This window comes from Miscanthus floridulus, chromosome 1 (genome assembly GCF_019320115.1).
Source record: "Miscanthus floridulus cultivar M001 chromosome 1, ASM1932011v1, whole genome shotgun sequence".
In the NCBI taxonomy this organism is placed as follows: Eukaryota; Viridiplantae; Streptophyta; class Magnoliopsida; order Poales; family Poaceae; genus Miscanthus; species Miscanthus floridulus.
Genome location: NC_089580.1, coordinates 182035148 through 182049643, shown reverse-complemented (window position 1 = coordinate 182049643; position 14496 = coordinate 182035148). Strand labels below are relative to the sequence as shown.

The 14496-nt window shown below is 44.3% G+C and overlaps 2 protein-coding genes across 3 annotated transcripts; both read right to left on the bottom strand.

Annotated features, from left to right (window-relative positions):
• Positions 1-2150: 2150 nt before the first annotated feature.
• Positions 2151-4356, bottom strand: LOC136504423 (protein WEAK CHLOROPLAST MOVEMENT UNDER BLUE LIGHT-like 1). The gene is made up of 2 exons (XM_066499352.1): positions 4111-4356; positions 2151-4004 (listed from the first exon to the last, which is right to left on the bottom strand). Exons 1-2 carry the CDS (start codon positions 4207-4209, stop codon positions 2181-2183), a joined length of 1923 nt encoding a protein of 640 aa, XP_066355449.1. The 5' UTR covers positions 4210-4356; the 3' UTR covers positions 2151-2180.
• Positions 4357-5573: 1217 nt separating this feature from the next.
• Positions 5574-14026, bottom strand: LOC136550392 (pre-mRNA-processing factor 39-1-like). 2 transcript variants are annotated; one of them, XM_066541959.1, is made up of 14 exons: positions 13861-14026; positions 13440-13766; positions 13254-13345; positions 12580-12809; positions 11786-11953; positions 11177-11537; positions 10527-10670; positions 9604-9756; positions 9405-9521; positions 9009-9089; positions 8772-8921; positions 7846-8106; positions 7317-7421; positions 5574-6052 (listed from the first exon to the last, which is right to left on the bottom strand). In XM_066541959.1, exons 2-14 carry the CDS (start codon positions 13720-13722, stop codon positions 5906-5908), a joined length of 2292 nt encoding a protein of 763 aa, XP_066398056.1. In that variant the 5' UTR covers positions 13723-13766; positions 13861-14026; the 3' UTR covers positions 5574-5905. The 2 variants fall into 2 exon arrangements, with proteins under 2 accessions (XP_066398056.1, XP_066398048.1); XM_066541951.1 differs by having other exon boundaries at positions 13254-13360; positions 13861-14025.
• Between the last annotated feature and the right edge of the window lie 470 nt (positions 14027-14496).

The window sequence follows — 14496 nt, the reverse complement described above, 5'->3', positions numbered from 1 at the left end:
GTCGCCGTGGCGCGCCGGCGTTCATGGCGCAGTCGGCGTGGCGCGTCGGCGTACGTGGCGCGGCCAGCGGGGCGGGCGGACGCTGCCGGCGGGCGAGCGGGCGTGCGGCCGCGGCCGACGGGCCGGCGCGGCGGCGGGCAGGTAGACAGAGGGAGGGCGGCTCGCGGACGATATTTACCTGGGACTGCCGCGCCGTGAGGGATGGCGCGGCACTGCCGCGTCAAGATCGATGGCGCGGCAGAACCTGCCACGTCACCGGTCAGCGCCCCGGTCAGCGCCACGTCATCCCCCTCGCTGCGCCACCATGCATAGCGCGGCACAGGTGTTTCGCCGCGTTAGGGAAATAGGTGTTGTCAAAAATGTTAGTTTTAGAAAGAAAAAAACAGTGTTAGATTTAAAATTAGTTTAAAAAAATGTTAAAAAAAATCCTCCTGTACATGTGCCCTGTTGTTTGACCAGGGTCATCACGCCTTCCTATCTCCCGTCTACGCTACTCGGTACGGCTACCTTGTTGGTGCTAATGACATGGGCCTGGTGTCTGTCAGACACATACACCGGTGTTGGCACCCGTGTCAATGCCAACTGGATGAACTACTGGTTTGTGAGGTTGGTATAGGGACCCTCTCCTGGCACGTACCTACGCCCTGCCGGCGTTGTCTGGTGTCTGGCTTTGAACTCCTGGATGCACTTCCAACGCAGGACAACCACATGTGTCTTCGTGGTAATGTTTTTTTTTCCTAGGGGCAAATGCTCCATATACATCCAACCGTAATATACATGGAGGCGTATGTCCCTAAGGGAAAATTTGCACCTACACCATACCGATCGTCACCCACGCTTGTCAAGCATGTGCCTGCCATCAAACTCTTGGTCACCAGCAACACCAGGTTGAACGTTCAGGTGTGCCCCTTGTGCTATGCTACGCAGCCTCTCCTTTTTTTTCCCTCGCGCCACCACACGGCGGGAGGCATCTGGTCATTTTCTCTTTGTGCCCAATGACCCAAATTAAAGTTAAGAATATGTTTTCTCGTTGCTACGATGTCCTAGTCCTTTAATGGCTCCGTTCGTTTGGAGAAATTTTAGAGAAATCTGGATAAATCTGGAGAAATTTATGAGAGAAAAACACTGTTCCAGAAAAAAAAACAGATCAAGGCGGATTTAAGGACACGCGAATGGAAATAGCTTCCCTCGTAATAAAATACCAGAGCGACACATAGGGCGTTGCATAGAAAGTGAACCAATGCCTTGTGTAGAAAAGACAAACTGAACACACTTAATTATTACAAAAAATAAAGAGAAAAAACAACAAAACTGCAACAATAAAAAAAATCCCGCATGCTGGGCATTGCACGATCAAAGCTTCTTTACAAGCGGCTTCACCTAAGAAAAAAGCCAAAGAAGACAGACTTAGGTGGTTTCATCCTTCTAGCATAAAAAAACGGATTTCCCTCGCTCTCGTGGAACTGTTTTAGAGGTATTATTAAGTAGGGCGAAACTGTTTTAGGAGCTAATATTAAGTAGGGCTCCATCTGAAACGATAGAGAAGGCAGAGCCAAAACCCCTTAAGAAGCCATGAGGGTTTAAATATAGTTAACGCAACATCACCAACGGCCCATGATGGCAAATTGGACACTGTCTCAGCGTGAGATTAGTGTGAATTAATTAATTGGATCGCTCTATTAATGATTGAATATCCTGTAATACATTCACCTCACTTCGATTAATAGCCAATTATTTAGTTCCAGACAGGCCCCGCTCCTTATAATTTGAGAAATAAAGTAGCTCCCTTTAAAAAAAAAATACAGTACTACTTTGTACGTAGCATTTGAAGATATAGCACTTACACTTGTTGGAAAGGCGATAGGCTTTTTAATTCTAATATTGAGCAAAGATATCAGTTTAGATCTTAAGTTTTTTCACTCTCTCTATATCATATCAAATCTTTGGACACATGCATGAAGTATTAAATGTAGATAAAAAAATAACTAATTACATAGTTTGATTGTAAATTACGAGACAAATCTTTTGAGTCTAGTTAGACCATGATTAGACAATAATTATCAAATACAAACAAAAATATTATAGTACCGAATACTGATTCGTAACCTCAAACTAATGCAGGCCTCAATCCTTCGATACGAGTCCAGGCTTTCTGCAGCGGCAACACTGAAACGGAACATTCACTTGTACTTCATGTTCAGCACCTTTCCCAGCGTCAAGCAGCGCGGCGGCGGCATGTCCTCTCCTCCCGGCCGGGCACTCCTCAGTGCCCTGGACGGCGTCCCTGACGTACTAGACGACGTCGGCCGCGGCCGCGCGGGCGTAGTCGGACGAGCCCCCTCGCGCGCCGCCGCCGGGCGCCAGCCGTCCTCCGAGTCCGACGTCGCGCGCCGACGCGACGGGGTGTGCTTCCTCCTGATCTCCTCCCGCAGCTCCCGCTCCAGCGCCGCCTTGGCCTCCTCGGCCAGCTCCGCCCGCCGTACGGCCTCCTCCAGGCTGAACCGCAGGTCGCTGATCTCCGTGCGCGCCTCGTCCAGCTGCTTGTCCTTGACCGCGACGTCGGCGCCAGCGCCGGCGTCGCCGCCCGTCGACACGAGCACGTACCCGTCCAGCTGCCTGGTCCCCTGCCCAGGCTCGGGCTCCAGCTCCTTCGTGTAGAACTCGTCCTCGTCTTTGGAGACGATCTCCGTGGCGAAGGCGCAGGTATCTGAGCTGCCTTCTCGCGGCGTGGAGGTCGGAGCTGCGGCCGGCTCTGCTCGTGGTTCTTGGTTCGCTGCGCTCGCGACGTCGTCAGCCTCGGCGATGCTGATGACGTCCTTGGCATCAGAGTGCACGCTCTGGAAATCGTCCCTGGAACTCTCGAGGACAAAGCTGGCGTCAGCCTTCGTATCCACGTGATCTTGCACAATGACATCATTCGCTTGGCACGTCGTAAAGTCTGGAAGTGCGCCATCCGGCTCAGCTGGTTCCTGATTGCTGTCAGCTTCGGTACATTTGAATTTGACACGTGGTTGATTGGCATAGTTATCTTCTCCAGAGATTTTAGCAACAAGGCATCTTGTTTCTTGAGCATCGGAGTTCCCTTCAGCCACTGTCGTGTCCCCAACCATCACTGCTGCTCCTTGTTTATTCTGATTCTCAGCTAAATCCTCGGATATACCAAATTCCATCTGGCTGCCACCAGATGGAACGGCATGAGAATCCTGTCTGAAGATCTCATCAGAGACAAAGGATAATCCTGGTGAGTGCTGAAACGTGAATTCCAGCTCCGCTTCAGTATCTTCCACTGCTGTTTGTTCACGTCCCTGAACCTGATCATGACCATCCAAGTTGCTGCAACCGGCAGCACTGAGCACCGTCGTTGCATCAGAATCTCGTGGTGGCGACACGTAAATCTCCTTGGCCTGCTTCAGCTCCGCCCGCAGGTACTCGACTTCCACCGTCTTCGCCAGCAGCTCCATCTCCATGCGCTCCATCATCTCAATCTGCCTCCTGATCACCTCCAGATTCCTGTCAGAGTCAAGCAACTGGAGCGTGGACTCCTGAAAGAAGACGGACCTCTCCTCCTCCGCCCTGATCGCCGCGACGGCGGACGACAGGACCGTCTCGTTGAGCTGCAGTATCCGCGCCAGGGCGTCCTTGGTGCCCTCCCTCTCCAGGATGGCCCTCGTCTCCATGGCCTCCACCTCTCGCAGCACGAAGGCGACCGACTCCCTGGCGGCGTCGAGGTCGGCCCTCACGGCGGCCAGCTCGCCCCTCAGGGCCTCGCACTCGCCGTCCGTCTCCGACTGCCGGCTCATGATGCTGATGTTCTCCGCCTCCAGCTGGGCGATGCGGAGGTGCGCGTCCATGCAGTCTTTCTTGTACTGCTCCGAGAGCCCCTGCACGGCCTTCTGGAGAGCCTCGACCTGCATCGTGGCTTGCTTGTGCTGGTTCTCTCTCAATTCCAGCTGCAGCTTGCAGGTCGCGAGCTCCTTGGTTAAGATGGCAATCTGATCTTCCTCCTGCATAGGCGTTTTAGTACCAACAAGCATGTGTGTGATTGATTTATGTCAGCGTTAGAACGAAGCGAAATGGAAATAGCGAGTGCAATTACAGCTAGTGACGCACATTCCCGTGTGGACTAAGCCTGCTCTGTTCGCTTCCCCGGTCGAAGAGATCCACTGCTGCCTTCACGGATTCTAGTGGCGTAGTGTCGATCTCGGCCATCGGTTATCGTGCGGTTTCCTGTCGATATCTATGTTTACACAGTGACAACTCAGAGATCTAACGCGCGAGATGGGTGACTGAATGAAGAAATTTTTTGCAGGGCTCCGTTTCTCCCAAGATATCGACAGGAAAGCTTACGTGCCTAGTGCAAGAGCTGAGCTGAGCAGGTCATTCACAGCACAGGTGCATCGATAGATCTCACTGGCCTGGACAGAGAGACAGCCCAAGTGTGCGTGCTAGACGATGGGCCGCCGACCGTGCGACGAGGATATCGGGGGCTAGAGGGGTAGATATATAGGCAAATCCGCATGGACACGCGGAGCCGGCAAAGACGAGGCGCCGTGGGCCGTGGCAAACGAGACGAGATGGCGCACGCCACGCATGCGGCCGCTGCCCGTTGCAATCCGAGGAAACTGTCCACAAGGCCACGAGGCGACGGCGCGCTTTGGGCGTGGAGACCGCGGCGGCGATGCAAACGACGACGCGATTTCGGCTTGTGGGCTTGTGGGCTTGTGGCGCTGTCGCATCGCATGTTTCGGTGCGTTCGACCGAGCGCGGCTTATCCGCCTGCGTTGGACACATATTCGGTCTCGTGTCCACCGTGGTGGCTGCGTCGAAGTCCGGGCACCTGCCTGAATATCCTCACATCGCTGCGTCAAATGCCGAACGCTTGCCTGAATATTCTCGTATCGCGATCGCTAAGACTCCTACGTGTAGCAAACCCGCGGGGCTCGAGAGTGCGTATGCACTGCCATACAGGCATAGCGGCCAGTTTATGAATTATGACAGTACACTATCTGTGCTATAATAAATCAATTTCTAGACTCATCCTAAGTCAAATTATTTTAAATTTGATAAAATCTATTTAAAAAATGCACCAATATTTATGACATCATACTAGTATCAATAGGTACGCCATAAAATACATTTTCAGAATATGCTTATTTGGTGTTATATATATTGTTACTCTTCCTTATAAAGCTACTGAATCTCCCTTCCAAATTAGTCAAAGTCACATTTTCAGAATATACTTATTTGGTGTTATATACTTATATTATAACTCTTCAATATAAAGTTACTAAACCTCAGTTTCAAAAAAAAAAAAGTTACTAAATCTCCCTTCCAAATTAGTCAAACTCAAGATAGTTTGACTTAGAGTGACTCTTTGGAGTTCTTTTGAGAAATTTGACTTAGAGTGACTCTTGGAGTTCTTTTGAGAGTATAAATCAGTAAACTGTGTAGTTGGAGATCTCGAGACATTAGCTGACAATTTGTTCGGAGGGCTTCACCAGTAAGCATGCTTGACAGGAATTCCGCTATCACCAGTGGTGGAAACAAAATTTCGCACTCCGAAAGCGGGCATGAACAGTGAATAATATCGATTATATGTTCATATGCATGGTTAACACTGCTATCCCGTCTACATTAAAAATTACGCTATTGCAAGAAAACAATGGCAATTCCTAGCGACAGATGCTAGCAACAAAAATGCTGACTACACAAATCTCAAATTTGTTCTCAAGTGATCATCTCGTCGATAGCATCCTGTCTAAAGGGGAGCTAAACAATGGCAGTACAGAGGGTCTTGCGATGCCTTTGACCTCTCGTATTGACAAGCCTGCTGATTAGACTGCAGAACCACACATGCCAAAAGGCAGATTAACAGGCTCGCCGGATTGCCATCCAAGATTACTGATCAGTAGTAGGTTGTGCCATAATAAGGTTGAGGAGCTGCCGCAGGCTGCTGAGGGTAAGCTGATGCCGGTGTAGCTGCTGGTACCACTGCTGGCACTGGAGCTGCTGGAATTGCTGTAGGTTGTGCGTAGCTTTGTTGTGTATAGGTCTACAGTATGCACAACAGTTTGCATCAGACAGAATCCTTCAACAATTTCAAAGCTACTATGGTGACCAAAGGGCGTACCCAGTGCAAAGAGCTCCCGCTCTGTGCTAGGTCTGGGGAAGGGTGTCAGTGGCAAGCCTTACCCTCGCCTGTGCAATGCGAGGAGACCGCGACTCGAACCCGGGACCTTCCAGTCACAGGCGGTAAGACTCTACCGCTTGCACCAGGCCCGCCCTTCTATGGTGACCAAGATAGAAAAAAGATTACTGGACAATTAGGTATATCAAGTAGCTCCAGTAAAACCTGACCGCTAAATGCTATTAGCGAGCATGATACTCTCTCAAGACCAATGCGCATGTAACACAGTTGGTTCATATCTGCCAGTGGTTACACCGACTGTATACTAGTATAAAAAAAATATGATGTGGTTAAATAGGCAATGCTAATACCATGCTGACTGAAAACTATGCAGTTTCCAGTCATCATATATCAAACATCTGATGCCAAACCACTAAACCAATGGCCCATCCATTTGTGACGGTGTTTCCCTCATGCGTTGTTTTCAGCTGCTCGGCCCACCCCCACCCAATATCCATATCTACAGCGGCTCTCCTGGCGCCCTCCAGCGGTTCCATTTTTTTTCTCCCCCACCCTGAAATCCATCACCTATCCCAATTCCGGTGTCGTCCTAGTGCACACCCCTGCCGGAACTGCTCCCTGTGCACAAGCTTGATCAACGGAGGTCAAAGAACCTTGGCAACCCCACTGCCCCTCTAACCCATACCAAACACATGTTCACACAGTCAACTGAGTGGATTCTCGTTCAGTCACCTGAACAATAGGAGTCGTGCTAGAAAAAACAGTTGTTGTCAATAGACTTAATGTTATCACCTGCTTAGTTAAACAGATCACATGCAACTATCTAACAGTGCCATGTTTGGGTAAAGATTGCTTCAGAACTAGTCCACACCAGAATAGAGCAAGCTATGAACTTAAGGAAATTCTTGAAACAGAGAACTAAAGACCAAACAGTTACAACCCAAAACACAAATGTTGGTAGCTTAACTCTGTCGTGACCCAACCCTTTTAAACTCAAATTGATACCCTAATGTTATTTTCCTAATTTCAAAACTGAATACAAGTGGATAATCTGGATGGGGGGAAGAGTGCATGACAGCATTCATTTGCAACAAAATTTAGGAAGATACCTTAATGTGCTATAATTGAGAAGCATTCTGTAAATTTAGGCAGAAAACAAACACAATACCTGAGCAGAGTATGATGGAGGATATGCACCATAGGCAGCTGCTTGAGGAGCAGGCTGAGGCATTTGATGGCTGTAGTCATAAGTTCCATATGCAGGATACGTAGCCTACAATGCAAAAAGTTGAAGTCATACACAAAAATATACAGTCAAAGCACTATAGCACAAATTTATAGCCAAACAAATAATAAGAGTGACTATTTCTAAAAATCAAAAGCTCTGTGGATATAATGATTCAATCCTAAGTTTTGAAAGAATCATAGGAATAAAAAAACAACTCGCAAAAAGGGTTCCAGAATCAACATGTTTCAACATTGCAATAGCTTAGTGAACGTGCACGATAGCTACAAGTTCACGAAGAATGACAAGAGGCATTGAGAAAAATAACCACCAAACTTCTGTCCACTGTTGGGGAGGAATTAGAAATACAATCAGCAATGTCACTTTTCTTTTCCAAAATGTATCTTATATTGATCAGTGCAGCAAAGAAAATCATAGAACTAAAACATGCAGATTTAAATGAAAATGTGACCTGCTGTGCATAAGAAGCTCCCCATTGTTGCCCAGATGCTTCAGAAGTTGCAGGCCAAACAGGAGGATTGGAAGCATTTGGATCAGTTCCCGTGGCTGACTGTGTAGCCCCAGTTTTAGCAAATTTGTCCCTGTCTGACACAACAGCATCATCTCCTTTCCGTTTCTTTGATGGCAGAATGCTTCTCTTACATGAAAAAAGAGTTGTATGCCGAGTTAAAGCCTTCTTGATTGACTTTGCATCCCCAAAGAGATCCAAAAACTACAGACAAATCAGAAATGAATCAATAATCTATCAAGCTGGTGAGGCCAAAAATAAAATAGCAAAAACTTTGACTTTAGGTCAGAAACCCCAAACAGAAGTCTATCTTACATAGAACTAACATTAGAAGATTACTATATTTAATAACTGTGCATACAGAGATCATCGGGATTAATTGTCTTTGACTTTAAGGAGAGTTCCACATCTATATACAACTTCTATTGCATTACCTAAACAAAATAAAAAATGCTGAACTTGGTTCGAAATTGAAATTTCCTAACAGTATTACAATCTCCTTCATGTTCCCAAAGCCCAGCAATTAAATCATACTTAACAGTTACTCCCTCCATTCCAAATTATAAGACATTTTGACTTTTCTAGATACGTTGTATTTGCTATGCACATAGATATACACTATGTCTAGATACATGATAAAAGCAATGTATCTAGAAAAGCCAAAACGTCTTATAATTTGGGACGGATTTAGTATATATGATGGTCCAAGATTAAAGGCAGATGCATATTTCATGTTCCAAAATGATCACTTAATAGTTAATACTTCAAGTTCCCAAATGATTACAATTAACATTTATCCTTAATAGCAATCAAATCATCAAATGGTATTACAATCTACTTTATGTTCCCAAAACCAACCCATATTTTACCTCTAAAAATATGGAAGATATTTCTTCTTTGTCAACTAGACTTGCCACCTCTCCCTGAGATGATTCAGGTGTAACAAACTTCTCCACAAGTGAGCCTAAAAATTCAATACGCTTTTCGCATGGAAAAATCGACTCTAGATGGATGACAGCCTGTAAAATAAATGTAACATTAGTTAAATTAAGGGCAACAAAGAAAAGAAATTGAAATAATTTTGTATATGTCGTAAAAGTTTTAACCTCAAGCACTGGCTTTGTTACATTTAACTGCTCATGCAGCACATTTAATATCTCCCTTGCCTTCTCCAAGTCTCGGACGGCCTACACATTTCAAAGAACACATTAAATTCACTAATATGGGTGTTGTTTAACTCAATCAACTATTGGTCAAACAAAAAAAAAGAAAAAATAAAGGACATCTCCTAGATGGCTAGATTCAAACAAAACTGGAGTGCTTCAGAAAGCTATCGTAAGATGTACAGTAGATGAAATCATCTTATCATAAGTTTTGATCGTCTGAAAAACTTACAGAAAGGCGTATTTTTGTATAATAATTTAGACAAGCATGTGAATGATGGGGTTTTCATTAATAATATTAATAATACTAATAAGATATATTGTGATAAAAAAAATTACCAAAAATAAGAAACGGGAGTACTGAATAAGCAACGTTGGCAAGAGCTGGCTCTGTTCCTTTCCCTTCTCAGCAGCGATGGCCTTTTCATAAACTGTGCAGGATAATTCTTTCTCTCCCTACAAACATAGACAGCTTAAACAAACTCTTGCACATTAAAAATGAAAAAGAAACATGATAGTTGTTAGTACAAAGTCATACCAGGCGGTGTTCCATATTAGAATGCTTCACAATGGCCTCTAGAAAGCCAGGACATAAATCTGAGTAAAGATGCTGATATTCTGCACGTGCTCCAGAAATATCCCCATTAAGCTCCTTAAACCTCGCACTAAACAGATGGATCTCCGGCTGCTTCTGTGAAACCGGTGTGTAGATATTAGCAATATATTCTCATTTAGCTCATGGAATTTCAGGAAGCTTTATTTCAGATCTCATAAACCAAAATTGACCATGACAGTACAGTTTCAAGTTTTAATGCTTTTCAAAGTATCAGTGTCCAATCTAAAGTTTTGGAAATCCAATCCCAAATCAGAACACCAACAGAAAAATTCCATAGAGTATATATACATTAGAAATCCTACAAACTACGTAAATTTAATGTATTGCGTTTCCATTTTGTTCTTTTTGCTGGCGTTCCTTAATGGCAATATGGAATCTGGAATAGAAGAAACACTCATCTAAGATGACATGCCACAGCGAAAAATACAACCGTGAATATGAGAGACAGAATTTTGGTTAGATCCGCATTGAAACCTAGCTGATAGTACATATGCATACAGGAGTATATGGAACATGCAAGATAAGAGGAAATGGAATGCTACAAGTACAAGGTAAAAACATAAAGTGTCATCATGTATTCCCTAAATTTCTTTTCCCAAGGTGTAACAGGATTTGAGGAAGTCCTTCAAGGTATTCTTTGATCATTAATTTCTCTTACATAATCGATTACTAAAAAAATAATTTATTACTAAAAGACATGTGAACTAAATCTATTGTGTGCACTGAACATACATATGTTTTTACTAATTGATGACCGAAATTTACAGTGTTGCTTTTCTGAATCCTAATACACCCTACACTTTTAGTGGGAGAAGCACATTGTCATACTAGTTATGAAATAATACCTTCACAAACACATGAGTAGCACGAGCCAGGGCATTGTTTGCTAGATCTAGACTCCCTTTATCCTCCATACATTGCACATAGCGGATCCAGAATTCTGAATAATTAGCACATGCAATTACACACCTTTCATACAATTTGATAACCTGAAAACAGTTTAGCATAACATCAGAAGTCTTGTGTATGAGAGGAAGTAAAGGGGGTAAATAATGATAGTAAGGATATGGTATTGACAAAAAAAAAGAGAAGTTCACACAGATTACTCCATTAGCTGATTACGGAGGCCCCTCCATAAGAAAGGAGGGACCATCCTGCTCGATAGATAGATGGTTAAGAAGGTGAGCATTAAGCAAATACCTGCATATATGAGATTAAAAATTCAAAACTGGTATTTTGTACCATATATCATGAACCCAGAACGACCACTGCCAAATGAAAGTTTGGAGTACTTAGCCTCATCGAAACCAAACATTATGTCCACGCTCTATCCTCAGTTCAATATCCCATTACAAAGGAAGCTTCGTCCAAATACTAGCCGTTAAAGGATATAGTGGAGCCAATAAGACTGGATTGTAAGTTATAAGATTCCAAGCGTTCCATAAAATCTACTAAATAAAAAGGACAAAGGGTTTCTAGAATTGTAAAAGCATACCTTATTAATGTCTTCTTCCTTCTCGATAAAGTCAAGGTAGTTATGCCAATTTTCAAGCTCTGGATTGTCAAGAGGCTTGACGTGAAAATATGGCCTTCTAATAGCTAGCTCAAAACCAATGATCTTAGATTCATACTCTTTAGCCTTCTTGTACATCTCTTCCCTCATGGAGACATACTTTGCAAGGTTCTCTGCGTCTGTTGAAGATGAAATTTCTGGTTGACCAGACTTATCGACATCATCAGGATGTGCCTCACCATCAGGCGCTTGAGCACTGGTCTCAGACGTGACAACATACACCGAAGCTTCTTCTGCGGTAAGTATTTCTGAAAAACTGTGCTTCGAAGCCAATTCCTTGAGGCTGCGTAAAAATAATGATTAGTACCACAAAAGCCAAAATGGTATAGTGATGCACATGCATTACTTCAGTTCACACATGGCAGACATAACTGTCGTCAATGATATGTTTATTAATCAACTCATCAGACAACAAAGCTATCAATTAGCGCAGATAAACAAAAGATAGATAACATTCATATTAACACACAAAAGAAAGCTAAAGTTCGAAAATTTGAATATAAACACACAGAAATATGTGAAAAAACTTACCAGTTAAAATACCGATCAAGCTGCTGGATGGGATGCTCCAATACTCTTGTATATATAACAGCTAGATGACTCCAAGCCTCCAGTGACTCTTCATACTTAATATACTCATCCCACAAAATATTGGAACGATAATCTGTTCCAACGTATGCCAAGCCACGTTCAAACAGTCTGTAAGAAACCACGAGGCAGAGAAAGTTACTCCAAAGGTTGAGCAGAGTTACTGATTCACAACAAAACAAGAGACAAAATAACAGAACATGCAATGGATGATGCCTGGCAGATGCAAAGGCGGTAGCTATTTACATCCAAGGAGGACGACATTATTCATGATAGGCATATTTCTACTTTACTTATATGGCCACATATATGTAGAGTTTAAAGCATCTTTGATCAAATAAGCATGTTAATATGTCATATAAAAGCTAATGTATGAAGTGTGAACTGACATAGGCTCAAAAGAAATGACTACATCAAGACTGAGTTCACAAAAGGCCAAATAAATACATTATGCTTAGCCCCTAAAGGTAGGTATGGTATTAACCATTGGCCTGTTGAAATTCAGAGGCATACAATCACTCTAATAACATAGAAAAAATTTTACATATCCATTTTCAGATAGACTATGCTCCCACACAAAGTGCAGAAGTGAGCTATGACAATTCTTAAGAACTTAGTCAAGAATTTATGTATGATAATATAGAATTCAAATGCCCAGTCATTTCAAGTAATCAGAAGACAGAAACCCTAGGTACAGAAGCTTCATTGGAACAGGCATATTGTGTATGGATAGCTACCTTCGGATGATATCTGGGTCATCATATGTTGAAATTGCGAACTGACAATAGTTATACCAAATGTCCACTGAATAAGTAACTGCAAGAACTGCTCGTTCATACACCTCTATAACTTTACTAACGCCATCAAGTCTCGCTTCATGATCAGCATATTTCTTCCAATACCCAAAGCAAAGAGGGAATTCCGCAAGAAACGAATCATACACTTTCCGTATCTTCAAAATATTGTTCTGGACGAGAAAATACAAAAGCATGCATTAGGACTTAGCACAAAGATTGTCATCAAATCAAATAGGTCTGATTTTTATGACTGGTTAATCAGATTGAATTCGAATTAAGTATACTTTATTCGAAACACAAAATAGCGAAGGTCACTCAAGACTACAGCAGGGGAAACTAAAGCATTAGATGCATAAAAACTTCAATTTGACTATAGGCAACACAAGGATCCATAGTCTGCTAGCAGGATAGAGACCGAGAGAAAAACAAGGAAGCAACTGATCGTACAACAGAATAAATGCATCATTACAATATGCCCCAAATCAAAGCCATGGGCAAATAATTGCAGATTGACAAATAGCTTATAGTTATAAGCTGCTGCCGAAATCGGCTCATTTACACACAAAGAATGTTACAACAATGGTTGTATCGGTAAGCAGCTAACCAAACATTACCTCAGCATCTTTCTCCGTTTCGTCAATAAGCGCGGTCCAGGCATTAAAATCTAAGGAATTCGCAGTAACAACACTCCATAATCTAGCCTCTTCTGCTGAAAGCACAGCTGCATAAGAAAGCGGCACGTTACGAGCAAACAGAAGGTAGGATGCCAGATTAGGCGAGCCTGCAAGTGCAATATTTACCTTCCTCGTAGTATGGCTCAGGAACCGGCTCGCCCATCTCGTTGGTGACGGCTTCGCCGTTCTCTGCAGCTCCTGTTTGGTAATTAGCCATATCGCCAGCCGTCCCATTCAACGCCGTGTGCTCGGCCTGGTAGGCAGAGGCATCAGCTGCCTGAGCACCACTGTCGGGGGCCACGGCGCTTCCGCCGGTCACAGCCGAGCTAGGTGGATTGCCAGTCGCAAAATCAAAAGCCGCGGCACCAGAGTCCGCGCTGCCGACCGCTGCGCTGTGATCTTGCTCCATTGCGCGCGAATCGCAGGAGCCGCACCCCGGACCAGCGTGAAGCCCTAAGGCGAAGAGACAGAGAGCGGATGGTTAAATTAACGCGCAAGAAGTGGTAGAAGGCGTGTAAAGATTAGAAGAAGGGCGAGGGGCACGCACCGGAGAGCCGCCGATGAGAGGCACTAGCCGGGGAGTGGAGGCGGGGTAGACGCGCCGGCGAGGAGGCGGAGGCGGTTAGGGTTGGATCGGGGGGCGTAGCGGCGTGGATGGAAAAGAGAGGATTGGAGCCTTGGAGGAGGCGCGGAGAGATGGACTGGAGATGGGTACAGGGAGCTCGAGGGCTTGCGGCTAGCAGGCCGACGTCGCACGCGAAGGGTTACCTAGCCCACACGTGCTGTGTGCGTTGGACCAAGTTAGACCTTGGTCCCAGGTCTGTTTTGCTACCTCCGAACTTCCGTACCCTGAATAAGGCCCAATTTAGTAGGATTTCTAAAGAAATGGTTTTCACATAAAAATGCTAGCGAAGCTATGTTTAGAGCACTCGTAATACATAATTTACCATAGTTTCTATGTGTATTATTACCCTGTCATCTAAACATTTTGCTAATGTGGCAAGCGATTTAATAAGGAAAGAGAAGGAAATGGTTTCTTAATAAAAAAATCATATCTCCACGGGAACCAAGATATAAAGACATAGATAGATAAGGGAGTAAGGAGACATGTAATTGGACAAAACGTTATTCTATAAAAATTATCCATTGCAAACATAGTTTCTATATATAATGTCTACATAAA

Excerpts from the sequence above, each read along its gene's own strand:
- LOC136504423 (XM_066499352.1), bottom strand. The coding sequence starts at position 4,209 with ATGGCCGAGATCGACACTACGCCACTAGAATCCGTGAAGGCAGCAGTG. Across the intron at positions 4,005-4,110 it reads GGCTTAGTCCACACGGGAAT|GAGGAAGATCAGATTGCCAT; the intron begins GTGCGTCACTAG and ends ACGCCTATGCAG.
- LOC136550392 (XM_066541951.1), bottom strand. The coding sequence starts at position 13,722 with ATGGAGCAAGATCACAGCGCAGCGGTCGGCAGCGCGGACTCTGGTGCC. Across the intron at positions 13,361-13,439 it reads TGAGCCATACTACGAGGAAG|CTGTGCTTTCAGCAGAAGAG; the intron begins GTAAATATTGCA and ends TTTCTTATGCAG. Across the intron at positions 9,757-10,526 it reads CTACTCATGTGTTTGTGAAG|AAGCAGCCGGAGATCCATCT; the intron begins GTATTATTTCAT and ends CCGGTTTCACAG.